The sequence below is a fragment of the Procambarus clarkii genome, chromosome 9 (genome assembly GCF_040958095.1).
Source record: "Procambarus clarkii isolate CNS0578487 chromosome 9, FALCON_Pclarkii_2.0, whole genome shotgun sequence".
Classification (NCBI taxonomy): domain Eukaryota; kingdom Metazoa; phylum Arthropoda; class Malacostraca; order Decapoda; family Cambaridae; genus Procambarus; species Procambarus clarkii.
This window is the reverse complement of record NC_091158.1, coordinates 16,472,721-16,491,823: the sequence shown is the minus strand read 5'-3', so window position 1 is coordinate 16,491,823 and position 19,103 is coordinate 16,472,721. Positions and strand designations below refer to the sequence as shown.

General features: G+C 39.6%; 1 protein-coding gene across 4 annotated transcripts in view; it reads right to left on the bottom strand.

Moving 5' to 3' along the window:
- Positions 1 to 2,132: 2,132 nt before the first annotated feature.
- LOC123766195 (protein bric-a-brac 2) overlaps positions 2,133 to 19,103 on the bottom strand; it is a 28,693-nt gene continuing 11,722 nt past the window's right edge. The window contains exon 8 of one of the 4 annotated variants that reach the window (XM_045755151.2): positions 2,133 to 7,047. In XM_045755151.2, coding sequence (XP_045611107.1) covers positions 6,844 to 7,047 — 204 coding nt within the window. In that variant the 3' untranslated portion in view covers positions 2,133 to 6,843. Of the gene's footprint in view, positions 7,048 to 11,577; positions 16,291 to 19,103 lie in introns of those variants that run through there. The other 3 variants (XM_045755150.2, XM_045755149.2, XM_069321186.1) reach the window with 3 other exon arrangements.

Sequence of the window (19,103 nt, the reverse complement as noted above, 5' to 3'; positions counted from 1 at the left end):
CGTGACCGGGAACCACGCGCTCGGTCGACCCGAATGTGTACCAACAAATATCGGAAGTCGACAACACTGTAACACTGTAAAAGTGTTTGGTTTAGGTTAATACATACATAGAGTACATGAGTCACAGACAAGGATCGGAGAGGCGCCAGTTGTCTGCCTGAGATCTCACACCTCTAACCGTTAACGACCCCAAGTGACCTGAGGTCAGATCATGAGAATTTCACCTTGCTTCCGCTAAGCTCTTAATTGGAGCCGGGTAGCCTTCAAACATGCCGACGTTTAAGGAGTGGCTTGGTAGTGCCGGAGGCTATCTATTTGTGGGCGGAGTTAGCTACTAGGTTCCCCAATATAAACTCGGAGAGCTATCGAGCATTAAGCATTAACAGACAGAACGGCAGTCAGGATTGCAGAGGAGACGGCCTAGCAGGAAGGCTGTCGGCCGGCAGGGCGGGAGTCTCTGTCAACTACAGACCCCCCCCCCCCCTCTATCCAGCTATAGGCAGAGACACTTGGTGAGTGAACAGTAAGGTGACTTGTCGTGTTTTACAAGTGTTGTGTGATGATCAGGGGCAGTCAAGTTGTAGGGTTCTCGAATTCTTGGATGATGATTCACTTTGCATATTAAACTGGAACATTTTAATTGAATTTTAAATTATGATACTTCATGTGAAATATAATTATGAATTTATTATTTAAATTGTGTTTAACTTTGTTCCCTAGAGCTTTGAGTTGAGGTGAGAAAGCCTCTGTGGTTACTGGTTTCATGATATTAACGAGTACATGTTTGGAGTTGATACATGGTACAGAGGGAACATACTAATAATGAACTCATGATAACATCCTTTGAGAATTTTGTGATACAGGCAAGTTCCATTCCTTGTCTTGTATGTAATGATCATGAATGGATGGTGGCAGCATTTCGTCTTCTACTATCTACCCTTCTACTTCTACTATCTACTCTTCTACTTCTACCTATCTACACCTCTCCCTCCACCCATCTCTAAACTCTCACTTTCAACTAATGATCCCTTCTCGCTCCTCCCACCTCTCTGCCTCTCACCCCAAACCCTCACTAATTACTTCACTATTCATTTCTTTCCTTTCGTTTTCACTTATACGTATGTAGGCAATGATTCAGTATTCTAGAGTTCTCTCTAGAGTTTCGGGTAGCTGATCCAGTTACGGCGCCTTGTAGTCTTAGCACCTAGGTAGTCAAATACCTAGGTTACAAGGTGTTGAACGAGAGAGGCTGCCTTAGGAACTCTGGAGGTGCTCTAGAATAGTTAGCTAACTGAGGACGGAATAACGGACTAGAGAGAGCTGTTTCCCCCGGCCTCGTTAGTTAACTGGGGGGTGGAATAATGGACAAGATAGAGCTATTTCCCCCAACCCCCCGTTACAATGATGGCAGCGGTGTTGAACAATGTTGTAGGTAGTTGGTGTTCTTTTAACATTGTTCAGTCCCACGTGTCTTTTGCCGCTCAGGCGCTATCAGGGAGATCTTGACAGGTGTTTTACTTTCGCGATTTAGCGAGTTTCTTTTTCAGGTTAGGAGATGGTGATTCTCTGGTGTTGTGTTTAGTGATTTTGTGAGTTTTGTGAAGTTCAGGGAATGTTCACCAGAACTTGCGTGTGTAGTGATTAATGTTAGTAATAAGATTTGGCGATTTGGGAACTTAGCGGTGTTGGTAGTGCAGGTCAGCTGAGTGTGACAGGTGACCTCGCATGTCCCAGGGGGACACCCAGCCACCGCTGGTCTCCAGGTCAGTGGGGAGTGGCAGGTGTAGTTCTTAAATAGATTTTAAGTAGTTTTTAGTGGTTCTGCTCAGATTATTGCGATCGACTGTTTTACTCCATTTGAACGCAATAACCCGAGGTGTACTGGTCTTGTACAGCATGCTAGGGGGAGGCTTAGTATGTCAGTAGACTTCACGTTGGGGACGCTCGACGTTAGATAGTCTGGTCACAGGGGTGGCAACAGTTTTGGGTTGTTGACCGGCGGAGAAGCTAGGGAGACACTCTGGGTCACGTAGGTGGCTGTAGGTTAAGGGTGGGAGTAATGGTTAATTATGTACTTAAGATTAGGAACGGTACAGTTAAGTTTAGGCTAGTGTTTTGTCTATTAGTGTTGATTTTTTTTGTGACAAGTTAAAGGTAGTGATGACCTTATTCTCTCTTCTCTAACTTTCCTCTGTTACTGTCTTATGTTCCACCAAGTCAATATCATTCAGTGTTAATTGGATTATTTTAAAAATTTAAGTGTAGTTGTTGCCAGGAGGAGAGCGGTATGACTGGACTGTGTAACCCTATACAAACTACAGGGTCACACAACAGCATGGAACACGGGTATTGTCGCCTTTATGTTCATTCACAGGTGGGAGCCAGAGGAGAGGCGCGACGCATATACAGAAGAGGGAGACGGCTGCCGTGTACCACACTCAGGGGCGTTTATCACCACCACCACGACCAGCCCCACTACCTGGAGGTCATGGCTCCACCACCACCACCACTACCCCGGGGACCCCAAGATGCAGTCCTCTCGGTCGGTCAACATTGGTCTACCCAGTGGACCCCAGGACGGACGGACCCCAGTGGACCCCAGGTCGTTCTGCAGACGACCCCAGACGACCCAGTAAAGATGGAAGAGGAACAACAACGATTCCAGTCTGTCCCACCAACACCGGTCTGCTCAGGATGGACCCCAGGACGGACGGACCCCAATGGACCCCAGGTCGCTTGTCAAAGACCCATGGGAGGAGGAAGAGAGAAGAAAGAAGAGAGAAGAAAGAAGAGAGAAGAAAGAAGAGAGAAGAAGGAAGAGAGAAGAAAGAAGAAAGAAGAAGAAGAAGATAAGACAAGCTGAGTGAGACACGATGCCTCGTGTCCCTTGCTGGTATCAGCATCATTGCATGGAGCGTAATTGCAAGACAGGATCGTTTGCCTTAACTGGCCGCCCCTCCTACAAGCATGTTGCTCTGTTGAGTGATTCTTCCTGTGTCATGCGGACTTGATGTGGCTGTCAGAAGTAGCTCTCTGAAGGAGGCGTGCTGGAGCAACAGGGAGGAAGAAGAGTAGGATGGGATTTCTACTGTTGGCAACTATATGAAGGTCTCGAAACTTGTAGTCCCTATAGCTGTGAAGAACCCCAATATACGTCTCTCATGGTGACTGACGTAGGGCCAATTACAGATCAGCTGGGACAACCGAATTCCACGGTCCTGTGCACAGTTCAAGTAGTAACGGCTTTCGGGTTGACCAAGTGTTGTTGTGCGTTAACGACGGAGAAGCGACGGAGGCAGTTGTGTTGAAGAAATGTGGTACAGGATTATCTACAAGACCAAGCAGTGACGTTGCCCAGCCAGAGACAATGGACGTCTGTCTACATATTTCATTTTTTAGAGTAGGATGATGTATATTTGTTTAGCTAGGATGTATTCTTTTCGTTAATAAAGTTGTCGCACACAGCTAGCTTGCTTTAGCAGTGTTGCAAAAACTTTATTTTCGGGGAGAAGGGGAGATGTAACACTGTAAAAGTGTTTGGTTTAGGTTAATACATACATAGAGTACATGAGTCACAGACAAGGATCGGAGAGGCGCCAGTTGTCTGCCTGAGATCTCACACCTCTAACCGTTAACGACCCCAAGTGACCTGAGGTCAGATCATGAGAATTTCACCTTGCTTCCGCTAAGCTCTTAATTGGAGCCGGGTAGCCTTCAAACATGCCGACGTTTAAGGAGTGGCTTGGTAGTGCCGGAGGCTATCTATTTGTGGGCGGAGTTAGCTACTAGGTTCCCCAATATAAACTCGGAGAGCTATCGAGCATTAAGCATTAACAGACAGAACGGCAGTCAGGATTGCAGAGGAGACGGCCTAGCAGGAAGGCTGTCGGCCGGCAGGGCGGGAGTCTCTGTCAACTACAGACCCCCCCCCCCCCTCTATCCAGCTATAGGCAGAGACACTTGGTGAGTGAACAGTAAGGTGACTTGTCGTGTTTTACAAGTGTTGTGTGATGATCAGGGGCAGTCAAGTTGTAGGGTTCTCGAATTCTTGGATGATGATTCACTTTGCATATTAAACTGGAACATTTTAATTGAATTTTAAATTATGATACTTCATGTGAAATATAATTATGAATTTATTATTTAAATTGTGTTTAACTTTGTTCCCTAGAGCTTTGAGTTGAGGTGAGAAAGCCTCTGTGGTTACTGGTTTCATGATATTAACGAGTACATGTTTGGAGTTGATACATGGTACAGAGGGAACATACTAATAATGAACTCATGATAACATCCTTTGAGAATTTTGTGATACAGGCAAGTTCCATTCCTTGTCTTGTATGTAATGATCATGAATGGATGGTGGCAGCATTTCGTCTTCTACTATCTACCCTTCTACTTCTACTATCTACTCTTCTACTTCTACCTATCTACACCTCTCCCTCCACCCATCTCTAAACTCTCACTTTCAACTAATGATCCCTTCTCGCTCCTCCCACCTCTCTGCCTCTCACCCCAAACCCTCACTAATTACTTCACTATTCATTTCTTTCCTTTCGTTTTCACTTATACGTATGTAGGCAATGATTCAGTATTCTAGAGTTCTCTCTAGAGTTTCGGGTAGCTGATCCAGTTACGGCGCCTTGTAGTCTTAGCACCTAGGTAGTCAAATACCTAGGTTACAAGGTGTTGAACGAGAGAGGCTGCCTTAGGAACTCTGGAGGTGCTCTAGAATAGTTAGCTAACTGAGGACGGAATAACGGACTAGAGAGAGCTGTTTCCCCCGGCCTCGTTAGTTAACTGGGGGGTGGAATAATGGACAAGATAGAGCTATTTCCCCCAACCCCCCGTTACAACACCATCGGATGTCAAGTCGCATTTTTTTATGAAATTTACATCATAACTCGAAATTATCGTAAGTAGGGGCAATCATATGTCGAGGTGCCACTGTATTAGCATAGGTTAGGTTAGGTTCTTTTGGTGATTATTTGTCTTTGTAGTACGTGGGTGAAGCATTTACAGCATTGTGGTTCGAACAAAATTTGTCAGTGAAGCACTTGTTCCAGAAGTGTTCAAACAAAATCAGTTGAGTCATGTGTAAACTGTTTTTCATTTATAAATAAACAGGGGGTTTGGCAGGTGCATGGAATCACTTTTGGGTCTTTGTCTGAAAGATGGGCTGCCCAACTATATAAACAAAACTGATTGAAATTTCTCCAAACTACTGCAAGCTTGTTCCCCCACCTTCCCAATTCGTTTGGGGAAAGGAGTGCGGTAGCTCGCAGTCAGCCGGCTACCCCACCCTCAGTTCTATGGTAGATGTAATCCTCTGATGACCTGGAGGAAGAGAGGGTGTCGGGGAACCACAGGGTCTCGCTCAGAAATTGGTGTTTCATTACATTCAATGCTGGTTTGTTGGCTCCTCGAGGCTAACTATCCTAGGAAAAGGAAAACAAAACGACACTCCCCAGGGAGGAAAAAGCACTGCAGGAGTCAGGATGAAGAAGACACACAAGGACGAGACACACGACTCAAAGCCACACAAGGGCACTGTGACTTGGGCACATTAACAAGATAACGGGCTGCCAGAACCCTGCTTGACCTCCAAAACTATCAACCTGGGTCAAGTTAGCAAACACTGCCGAGAGAGTGGAATACTGTATGGTACTTCCTAACATCATGGATGCAAGGGTAGACTGCAAGATGGCTTGACTTATTAACACTATGGATAAATTGAAAAATACAAACTTTGTAACAGTGGGACAAGGACAGGATCAACCCACAAGGCATCCACCGAGGAAAAATCGGTGGCATAAAAGTAGCAGGGGATAGCCACCTCCAGACACAGAGCATGATGCAGCCCCAGCCGAACCAATCAAGCATTAACAACTAACAGGCCCCTCCAGAAGCCGAAAGGCTTACCAGGTATTCTTAATCAGAAATGGGAGAGTTTCAACAAGCATACAACAGAACCCAGATGTTGATAGGCCACCAGTATCGCAGGAAAACCGTGGCACGGAGCTGCACGAGACAATCCCAAGCTGCAGCCCGAGAAAGAGCAGACAGACAGTAATTGATGGACTCGGACACCTGACTCACCCTGGGCGAGGACCAACACAAGCAAGGAGGATCTCTAAGGAAGTGACCCCCCCAACACCCCAGGGAAGAGAACCCTGAGGCACAAAGGCAGCACCCGGGAGCATATACAGCTCCCGGGAGCACATACAGCTCCAAACACTCAATATTTTGACTCGTACTACACTTCACAATGTACAGGAATGCCAACAAATGCAAAAACCATCACTTACCTGAATCAGCAAGGCGCTAGAGACCAAGCAGCAGAGACAACATAGCACACACTAACATCAACACAGAACTAAAGGTGGAGTAGCCGGCTGATTACTAGCTACCTCCCTCCTTCCCCAGACTAGTTAGGGAGGTAGAGCAAATGAGTTTGCACTAATTTGGAGAGATTTCAATCATTACATAGTTGGGGAATTCTCTTCAATGGTTATAGAGGCTGTGATCTTTATGCAATCCAGCAGTGGTCTGCTATGTTTCACTGACTTTCTGGTTGCTTCCCAATAATGCCATTAGTAAATTAATAAAGCACACTGCTCCCTGCGCCTCTGTGACAGGGCCAGATCCTGGAAGGCCTATAGTACTCTGCAGCTGATGTGACCTAGTAGTTGGTATACTATCAGTGATAGTAGCATCGGGGAGCCACAAGGGGCTTCCCCAGAAAAGGCTATTAACATACCACTCTTAGTACAATAAGATTCATAAGTTAAATGAGCTTTGAAAAATATTATGTGGAATTTGCTGCATTTGTTGGCTAAAAGGATGTCATTGTAATGGGGGTATACAAGGCTGTGGATGTCTTCGTTCTATGTGAGATTTCATATTCCACTTTAGTTGAGAACGAAAGGAACAGAAGGGACACTTAAAAGGCTTATCTCCTAGGTGACTCCGAATGTGGCGCTCCAGGTTGTCACGTCGACTACTCACTCGGCCACAGATGTGGCAATGCAATTCTCCACCAGCACCAAACTGGAAAATGTTATAATATTTGAGATAAAAGTAATAAAGTTGGAGTGAATAGATAAGCAAATACCTTAAAACAGAGGTTATGATCCAGGAAGATTTAAAATTGCAAATATACCATTTCTCAAATGGCAATATACCATTGAATGAACTGTTGGAAGACAGTAAGTAGAACTCACTTATTCAACAGCTGGTATGTAAAGACATCTATAATCAAAACATCTAGGATATGGATATACTTCTAAGATCAATACAGAGAGGTTCTGGAGACATCTAGGATTCAATCTAGACATTAGACATCTGTAGATTAAGATTTCTACACATTTTACTGTCTTACACTTGTAAACAAAGCCAACTGATTATTTGTGGGAATCCATGCAATAAAGTGTCCTAATAAGCTTCTTGCAATGAACCATTGCAAATAACAAGGCACTGTAACACATTCAATGTTATCCTTGTCTTCTGCCAAACATTTTTATTAACATAAAAAATGCCAATAACTTATCAAATAGAAATATTATGATTAAAAATCACATGTAATCAAATTTTATACTTTAAAAGAAAAGATACAGTAAATTTAAGAATAAATAATTACCTGCATTTCTTCTTCATTATTTACTTTCTTTAGCTACACTAGCATGCCTGTCTTCCTAAGTAGTGAAAAATATTCCTTCAATTACATTTTTTTTCTAAATTGAAATTTCGACCTTAAATTTTCCAATCTGTGTATTCCAATGTCAGTAAAGACGTACAGATCTATTAAACTATCATCATCATCCACCTCCCTACCTTTCACTTCACTAAACTTGTTTATTACTGTATACAATATTAGGGAGACGGCTAGGCCATGAACGATTTAACATGTAAAGTTACTAATAATGAAATAAATGGGAGGTATTATAAATAATTGAAGAACTTTTCTCAGTCTTTAGTAAATAAGAATTTGATCTACCTGTAAATCTATGGAGGTGCTGAATGGGAAAAGTTGGCCTGATTAATTGTTACAAAAGAGGAAGGTATTCAATAAACTGAAAAATTCTAGTCCATAAGACCACACACAGTATTTGCCAAGATTCTAAAAGAATGTAAATATTTTGTAACCTGTCTTACATATTTAATAAATCAATAAAGTTAAACAGAGCACCACAAGTATGAAAAAGTTCTGAATGTGGAACTGATTTTTAAGAAGCAGGAGAGAACAGTTGCACCAAACTATCTGCCAAACAGTTTAACATCTATTGTTCTGTCTGTCAGTAAAGGAGATACAGAATAAGGAGGAATGATGATATTACTTGTATATATATTCAATTGTATGCTTTGGGCAATTTAAATGACGGTGTCATTAACCTAGAGAAGATGCACGAAGCTCTTGGCTTTGATGGACAAAGAGCCTAATTCTATCTTCAGTGGTCATGAGAGATGTGAAAAGTGCCATTGCAATTGAAAATCCTTGGCAGCAAATGAAGGCCAAATGTTTGCTGGGCTGTCAAGATAAAATGCTGCTGTAGTGAGGAGACTTCTGCAGTGGTACTGACCACCTCATTGCTGTAAATTTTCCCAATGAGGAAGCAAAGGGAATGTTTCAATAATGTGTGGCTGTGCAGCAATGAGCCTTATAGTCATTGTGGTGAAGATCAAATCAGTGCACTTATTGCCTCCTGTCTAGGACACAAGGGCTGACTTTAAAAAGAGAAGACAGATGCCTTGCAAAACAAAGCCAATTTTCCTCCTGTAGTGAAATATAAGTAAAAGTGTGCACTCAGTCCATTGGCAAGAGGGATTCTACATGGTTCCATGTCTGTGGCATTTTGCTGTGCTTTTAAATGACCTCAAGCTGCAGTACATTTGCCATGTCAAGTACATGATCCACTGGTACAATCATGTTAAGAGAATATTGTAGGTAGGCACTTTGCCTTTTATATTCATGAGCCATTCTTTCATGATTACACAAATAGTTTTATAGTTAGGCTAAGTCAGAAATTTTGTTCCTTGCTATATTATATCCAAGCCACACAACACATTACTATAAACTGGAAATAAAGCTATCAAATGTTCTGAAAGCATGGCTTAAAGTTTTTGACCAACAAAATTTATACTGTTATACACACACAAGTTACAATAGCGTGACTAAGGCGCAGCTGGGAACATCCCATACGTAGATTCGAACTCTCATCACGGCCCTTGTGGATTTGTTCATTTATACCGTTACATTCAAACAAAAGGCATGAAATGGAGGAGTTTAGACTACTATATCTCATAGAAATGTCATCCACATACAATGTCCTATATACATCTGTTGAATTTATGTCATAAAGTAGGCCTCTCCTACTTATACTTGAAATGTTGCATAAGTTTTTAAAATAAAGTCAGAATATTACCCTGTATATCTAGGGAATACATCTTAGTATGTTATAATGTCAAGCCGAATTATATGCACGTTCTAGGTCGAATTGTATAGTTTGGATTCAAGTACCTCTTGTATGACTGTATCTAGGTTAAGGATATTAGTACATCAGTAGTACAGTACTACTCATATTCCTGTATGCAAATTATGGTGTCCCACTGATAGGGACAAAAAGCTTGTTAGGTTTACCAAGATCCCTTTAGGCCAATAGCTGATGTTCCCTGGAATACAACGTACATCATTTATTTATTTACCCGTGTCTAATTTTAACTTACAGGCAATTGAACTATAGTCTGTCAGTTCCTGTTCAATTTGTTCTGGTCTTTGAATTGGTATGATAATGACTATTCTCCAGTCCAGGGGAAAATTGTTTCCACTAAATACCACATTGTAGATATTTGGGAGATAACTGGGAAAAAACATTTCATCAACTGCTTTAACATCTATTGTGTATAATACCACATCCTTCACCTGAACTTTTATAGCCGGATAATGCAGACGAGTTGAGCAAGAGTTTGTTTCTGTTCAGTTGCATTTCTGCTTCAAAGTTTATGGGTATTTATGTATCTAGTTTTATAGATTTTGTTAACAAGAATTTTGTTACTCATTTTATGAACTTTGTTGACACGTAATTTTCTTTTCTTGCATTTGAGAAGTGGGTGGCTAGGATTCATGCCGCTTAAGTTATCTGCTGTATATATGTTCCTCATAGGACTGGAAGTTCATCTGGTTTGAATTTTCTATATTTTCAGGATTTCTTCTATAAAGAGGACACTATATTCACTTTGTTAATTTGAGAAACATTTTTTCCAAATTTGTTTTAGCAGCTCAAATGCTGTGATTCATTTTGGCCCATTCTTTTCTAAGCAGAAATAAATTTATATCTGTTAACTCAAAAGTTCACTTATGTGTGAAATCACTTGGAAATTGGGTTGTGGTGTCGAGTGCTCTGTACCATTTCTACTCTGCCTGAGTTTACTTGGCTAGCGAGTATTTTTTGCCTTATTTTCATAACCATTTTGTGATACTCGCATGACATTTATTGAGAAAACATCAACATTAAAATGATGTTTTTTCTAAATGGTTTGTTTATTTTTTTTCTACGTGTAATTTTTATCCAACTTTTTTCTCCCAGCATGTCAATTCAGCTGGGGAATCATTATTATCAAAAACGGTAAATTGTTTATCTTCTTGTTTGATCACCTTCTTTATCCATTTCATGCCTTTTAACAATTGTTGTTCTGGAGATTACTTGGATCGTATCTTCTTTTAACAGTCATTTCAGTTTTGGTTTCTTCTGTTTCACAAATCGTTCTTTTTCAGTCTTACAGTATGTAGTGTGTAGTATTGTATACTACATACATTTAAATTCAAGTACAAAACCTACTAGTGTTTATGTTTTAAGTTTATTGTGCTATATGTTCTGCTGCTACCAAAACAAATAGCCCACTTGCCAGGCATTTAGCTCCTGTAAATGAGTAATTTTCCATCTTAGATTTGTAAGTTTAAGTTAAGTTTCCAACTTTTGTATTCTATGTACTTGCATTATAAGTACATAGAAAGAAACTCTGCCCATTTGTTTCCGCCATCACTGGGGATCGATCCCTGGACCCTAGGATTACAAATCCTGGGCGCTGTCTACTTAGCTGTCAGGCCCCCTCAGGTGTGTGTGTGAGTTTCAAGTCAATTTGCTGAAGTGCTCATGCAATATCACATGGAAAAGATATAAGTATATACAGTATACACACAGTACCATATCCATATTATATATATAAACAATACTTAAAAAAAAACTTTGGAGCCCAATGAAATCACAAGAACGTGATGTATCTATAATATAAGAGTCCTGGGATGCAGGCGCGATCCCATCACATGGCCTCAATTTTTTCAAATACTATAGTTATTTCTGCTCGGAACAATAGATACCTGCTGATAATGGTGTCCAAACAACACTATGCAGGCTTAGGAGCTTCATATAATATTTTTTATTGCAAGCCTTTTCTCAAATTCAACTCTCTTTGGAGTAAAATGTTACCTACAACAAAGCTTACCAGAACTGTATGAGCAAATGTTTGCAAGTAAATTTAGCCAAAATCTTGAATATAAATTAAGGTGGATGGAATTTCTGCAAGTATTTGTTGAACTCGTCGTCTTTATTTCATACTAGCATAAACCTTTTAACAATAGCTGTTCATAAAACTAACATTAAATATTTATACAATGGCAAGTGATAAAAAAAATATATAAATAAAAACCACAATACCACAACACAAAGATGTGACAGTGAAGAGCTTGAGCCTTTGCCATACTCCTTTGTTCTTGCTCTTCCTTTCAGAATTAAAATACAGACATTGGAAAAGCAACCTGAAGTTCAATTCTTATTACGATGTGATGTCTGTCAACTCATTTAGAATCCAGGCTAGGCTGGCTTATGTTAAAACTGTAAACTGTTTATAGCTGTACAGAGAGGTACAGATTTAATGTACCTCTCTGAGCTCTGCAATTCCTGCATAATACACAAGTCCAGATACTTATACTGTACTTTAAAATGTTTATATACTAACCTCTACAAGAACAATACAGTACAATTCGACCTTCAAATTGCCAGTGCGTTCCAATGAAAAAAATAGCTAGAGAACTACAGTATATACATAAATTAAAGTAATACATCCACATGCCTAGAATGATTTGCAGCTTTGTTATACTACTTATTGTGTATACAGTTGTCATTAATATATATATACTGAATATTCATAATAATAATAATACTTTTTTTCAAAACATTTCAAAATTCACATACACAGGTGCATATGTGAATTTTTTTTATCGCATGCTTATGTTCACAAATAACTGCTCAGTTATATGGTTTTGGGAAAATAAAAATAAAATGATCGCAAAACAATCACACTTTCAGAATGCACTATCCCTAGAAGTTTGCAAATTATTAATCTGTTGATGGTAAAAATTATATAAGAATTGTTCAATAATCATGCTCCTGAAATGACCATATTCCCTACCCAAGGTGAACCGAATATGGGGAGGTAGGTGCAGTGCTAAGCATAAATGTTAATAATCATTTTATGTCTGGCTGCTTATTGTCACTCATTATTATAAATTAATGCTTCTAAATGATTGCTCTAGTCTATGGTATGGTAAAAAAGATAAAATTAATTATAATTTATTTCCATAAAAACACTGGTATAAAATTCTACCTATAGTACAGGAAGTTAGCCAGCTGTGAAATATTTATAAATATAGCATTTGTATATTTATTTGTATAGCTGTTTACTGTTGTTAACTTTCTTAACATGTAAATTTTCAAAATGCTTTTTCTATTGTATGGAAAAAATGAAAAAATTCAGTGAATACCAAAGTATTTAACCACTACACTGCGCAACGCGCCTCTAGGCGCTCGACGGGTGGTGCGCAATGCGCCTCAGGGATCTTATAGATATATCATATGATTCAAAACACCCGCAGCTACATGGGGTTCACATCAGTTTCCTCAGGGCTCTTGTAAACAGATAGCATTTAAAAAAAAAAATCGTGGGCAACATTCCCGGGTGTGAGAGCCTCAGTACTTAGTGAGCAACCAAGGCTGGCGCATGCAGCATATCACAGCACTGCTGTTCAGCTTGTGACAACAGCATCACCTAATAATGTCAAAATATATATGTAACTAGTATTATTTAGCCATGATGGTATTACATTAGAGCCTGGGTGTGATAATGACTGTGTACAATGTTAAAATATCAGTGAATCAATGCAGTTCAAGATGTTCACAGTGCTAGTGACAGCACCACAGCATTATTTCGTCCATCTAGGAATCTTCAAACGACTTTTTGTGTTCCTTTACAAAATAAACTTGTGGTCTATTATTCATTTACAGGATTTAGTAACCAGGATTGTGGTTATAATTAGCGCTGTTCGTAGTATTGTGGGAGTTGGAATTTTGGTGAGGGAGGGAATCGAGGTAGCATCACTGTGTGGGGGGAGGGAATCGAGGTAGCATCACTGTGGGGGGAGGGAATCGAGGTAGCATCACTGTGTGGGGCAGCCACTCTTGTTTATGCTCACCATACTAGCTTAGTGATTCGCTATGGTGAACACAAATGTAGATACTTATATATAATGTGTGTATATAGTGTAATAACAGTAACAGGAGTATGTTGGGAGAGGGAGGTGACATCGTACTCGTAGTGTCTGCTGTGAGACTTGTCATGCAGTGTATAACACCAAATAGCATAAGTGGCCACTGTGCTATTTGGACACAATGCCTGCTTAGTTGTATAGTTATGGTGAATAAAACATGTAGATACTTATACATAACATGTGTAGTGTAATAAAAACAACAGTATGGTGGGAGGAGGAATGTTGGCAAGTAAGGTGTTGGAGGAATGAGGGAGGGCTGGCTGGGTGTGGCAGCTCACTCTTGTGTTTTGGGCTCACCATACTAACTTAGTGGTTCGTTATGGTGAACACATATGTAGATAGGTATATAAAATGCTTGTATATAGTGTAATAACATCAAAAACACTGATTGATTGATTGTAGAATATAATATATATGTCACACATATGAGCTCCATAATTTTGAGCATAGTGATGTGCCACACTTTGAACTATATAAATTCCACACATTACACACCTTTGAATAATATTACAGCAAAAAACTAAAGAAACGAATGAGAAACATCAAAATAATTGTGAAACATTATACTCGCGGCAACTGCCGCCCCACAGTGGGAGCGCTCGGTGGTCAGTCGGCCCGACTGACCCTGAACGCTCCATCACCCATAATTTGCTCAACTTCCCAGCTCCATCACGGCTAAAGTATGCCACATGCAATATGTTTTTTTTTTTTTTAGTTTCCCGTGATCAGAGACTGTATTTTAACAATATTAAAAGAGAAAATAATTTTGGACAATTTATTTTCTGCACACCAGGGGTTTGTCATATTTTAATGCAGAGCAGTGCAGTGGTTAACTACTTTATCAATCACCTTCCTTTTGCTGCTCCATGATGGGGGTTGTATATAATATCCCCTGTAAGCTGCAAAATCAAATATCATTCGATTCTAAAATAAATCATTGCAAACATGTGAGAAGGTGCAAATGACGGCACCTATTGTACTGTATTGTATTAATGTGTGGGGCCCGCCCATCACATGTCTAGCTGAACTTCACCCACTTGAGACATGTGACTTGAACACACTGTGTTATTATAAATGAGAACGCATGTTGGGAGAAAATTTACAAGTTCATGACAGATATTGGGGTCATCGAAATATAGGTGCACATTTCTTGCATCAAAATGCGAGTGTTAATAAGTGGAGGTTAAGTGTAGACTTAATAAGTTATAAAATAGGAGTACAGTACAGTACTGCAATCATTTTGAGTTTCAAAACCAGTATCTCCATGCTAGTTCAACATTACAAGCCAGCTAGGATTCCCAATAAGTGCATAACATTACAATTTTCTAAAAATAAATCAAATGTACTAAATATAAATAAATAAGAGCTCCTGTATTGAACAAAACTAAGAGTAACACTAATCAATTAAAACTGCTATACGTGTATTACAAAATTTTTATATTACAAACAATATACAGCTTCCAAAAACGAGAGCAAGTGGTGTATAGTACCAGTACTTTCAATGCTTTCACCAGAAGTATAATTTGCTGAAGAACATTAAGACATACAAAGTATGGCATTACATCTTCTCCGGGCAACTCCACACAGAAACCGACTATGTTTGCACGCTACATAAATATTTAAAGTGGATATTTCAATACTGTACCCTACTCTATATGTAAATAATATGACTATTCATAAGCCAAATATCTAACCAACACTTCTATGCAAAATATTCCATACTGTTCATTGCCAAGTGTTCTTTTCTTTGCTCATTAGTAGCTAATATTCAGAAATATAAGAAGACAATCTTAGTATTTTGTCACAAACAAACAAATCCTTGTGAGACTTTCTATTCCAAGCCTACTGAGATCTACATAAATGCACAGTATGCAATAAGATGAGATTTTATCATCTTAAGAATACAAAACTTAGCTAACCACTTCTTTTTATTAGGGGGAGATAGGAAAAAATTTCACAACACTGTACTGCGGAGAACAAATTTGCGAGTTTAGCCTTTTAAAAACTTTTAACCCCTCTTTCCAACGTCAACTTTGAAACACAGTCTTAATATGAATGCCCAGAAGGGTAGTATAATTAGGTAGCATTTTCAAACCTAAATTTACTGATGTGAGGAACTTTACTCATACACATCCAACACGCATCTTTCTTTTTATAAGCAACTATGTCTGAGTATTTCGTTTTATAGAGTAATATGTCACTTAATATCCTACTCCAGTAATACACGTGCCATCATGACTTAACGTACCATAAGTAAGACCTTAGGTGACCTCCTCCTCCCTGGGCATATTCCAACTAGCTTTCTCAACAGTCACAGGTCGTACAAGATGTTTGATAGTCTTCCAATCTGCTTTGTGCTTGGAGATAGTGTGCATCTTAAGATTTCCCTTCAGAGCTGTACGGTAAGGACAGTACAGACAGTGGAATGGCTTCTCACCAGTGTGTATCCTCAAGTGAGCTTGTAAATTAGTCCGGTGGCTAAATTCCCGCCCGCAGAACTGGCACACATAATCTCGCTGAGGTCTATCCTTTTGCTGGAGATAGTCTCCAGGAAGGAGGCCATCACCCATCATCATGTTCTGTTGGTGTGCAAAGGGAGCACTTCCAGCGCCCCGATGTTGCTGAGGAAGGAGGCGTAGTGGTGGCTGCGAATCCCCAGACGAGTGAAGGAGGCCCAAAGCAGCAACAGCAGCCTGAGGGAGGACGGGAGAGTCACCTTCGGTCCACTTTCATTAAGTCTTTACACTTGTCATAAGCTTGACTGTCTGCTTGATATTGCTCATATAACATATGGAGTATTGAAAAAAATTCCATTTATAATAAATGAGAACAAGCATTGTTAAATACTGATTTTCTCCTCACTGTTAATTGCTTCCAGATATGCAACAGCATGCTTTGTAAAATATGCCTCAAAATCAAGACACAAGCAAAGAATTGCTTGATACAGAAGAACTAAAACAGAGTACATCGGATATTATCTGATGATATTTTGCAAATGAAATGTAAAGCAAATGTCAAATGGCTACATAAACTAAAGGATTCTCTAAGATAATTAATTCATCAATAATTAAGTATTATTTGCACCTCAGTAAAAAAAAAAAAAAATTGTGCTAAACAATCATAAGAAATTAAGGCCAAGTGAGTGACAATATAAAACAGGTTCAGTTGTATTTACGAACTCCTTAACCCAAACAGAAACAAACTATAATTATGTATTATATAAAAAAAATCTGAAATAATTGTAATGCAGGTATTGTAAAGGTCTTTACCATAGAGCAGACCATTGTACAGCGGCACCAGGATTGCATACACTTAAGCACATAAGAGCAGAAGAATAGATGAAACTGCAGAAGACCTATTGGCCGAAGTATGCTTCAGATTCTATTTGTATCCAAGGAATTTCTAACCTTCACATGAAACAATTCAGCAACCCCAACCCAGCAAAAGACATAACAATGCTTAATAATAAACACATGAATGCTTATTATTGTTAGTTTACCTAAATAGCATTGAAAAATAAACGAATATTAATATAGCATTCTAAAGCTCAAGAACAATATTTTGTGTGATCAAAGATATCACAGTACAAGTTAGGTAATTCTAGTTGCATTCAACAAGCAGCATTAATAGTAGATATAAAAATACCCCATCAGTCATCTTCAAACGTCACATTTCATGAACACACCCATGAACTATTAGAAACGGATTATGTGGTACTGTACTATATGTAGGTTGTAACTTGGTATGATTTCTACTTTTATTTGAACTGCCCCTAAGCCCTTGCTATTCAATAATTATATATGTGCATAAATTGTCCATGTTGAGCACGTCTTAATTGTTTCCTAAAGTAATCTACTTGTCAAAATCCTTAACAGTACTACAGTAACACATAAACAGCACGAGTGACAATACATGAAACAAGGTTCTGTCCGCACCGACATGTTTGTTACATCTGTGCTTGCGAGTAGGGAAATGGCTCTTAAAAACCACCTACTCTCAAACTACCAACCACTTTGTTTTATCATAATACTTTTAAAGCTGTAGATTTAATGGTCTTACACTGCCTCTTCCTGCAGTGTTCATATGTTCACTATGTATGTACTGCAGCCATCACTAAGTGCAAACTTCAACATAAGAGGCGTTGACTACACATGCTGTTTCTTTTGCAAGGGGTATGCACTGGGAAATGACCTATGTAGAGTATCCATATAAGAGAAGTCAGGACTAGAACTGTTTCTGAACAGAGAACTGCTAATAGTCAAGTAATTCTCTTAAAAAGTGCATATAACCTGCTATTATGAGACAGATTTTATGAGGTCAACTGGAACATTTTACACTGTGTAGTTCAGACAGCAATTTATTCAAACAAAGCCAGCAATGTTAACAATGTTAATCAGCAATAAATCATGGTCTGTGAATTTTTCAGCATTATATAAGAATTTCTCAACCACTTATGTGGTTGAGAAATCTTGAGGTTATCTTGAGATGATTTCGGGGCTTAGTGTCTCCGCGGCCCAGTCCTCGACCAAGCCTCCACCCCCAGGATCGAACTCCCAGGTACCTATTTACTGCTAGGTAACAGGGGCATTAGGATGAAAGAAACATTTTGCCCATTTGTTTCCGCCTCCACCAGGGATCGAACCCGGAACCTCAGGACTACGAATCCGAAGCGCTGTCCACCCAGTTGTCAGGCGCCCTGACATGCTAGTGGTATATTTTCCATGTGTGTTTTGCTTTCTCCTTTTCCTCCTTGCACTGTTTGTTGAACCATGGGTCTGATGTTCTTTTCTCATATACTTTCTTCCTGAGAGGAATGAACTCCTCCATTGCTTTTGTGCATTTCCGCATTACAAATTCATCATTCAATTCAACAATTTTCCTTTCAGTTCGTTCTCTTATTGAACTTCCTGCAAGAAGGCTCTAACCAGTCTACAGTCCTGTTTTCTGTACCTGTATTCTCTCACTCTCCAACATGTGTCTTGAACCAACTCCCTCTTTCAGTTCTATAATGTAATCAAAACACAAAAATGCAATGGTCAGCTGGCTCCTAGTGAGATCTCATATTTCAAGTTCTCTATATCTTTCGTATATTGGGTAAACTCCAGGTCTAAGTAGCTGGCAAGTCTCCTCCTCTTGGTCTTGTCGGCTCCTCGATATGTTACCACAAAGTGTTTACCCACTGTGTTTATTAATCTTGCTCTCCATATTTCGTCTGTCCTGTGAGGATTCTACGAATACCAGTCTATTTCCCCATGATTAAGATACTCAAGTACTTGACTCTTTGTTCTTGCTCCCCTTGGCACTGTGGCTACCTTTTTAATTATCACCAGGTACTTCTTGTATTTTTCCTTTGCCTTCCTGTATTTAGAGGGAAGCTGTGAATACGTTATCTAGTGGCAAAGGTTAAAAATTCTGCCCCGAAGCAAAGCGCAAAAAGCAGGAATTCTAGTCTACCCAAACCTAACTCTGCCCACACAAATGACAAGGATAGATGGGTGAAGTCCAA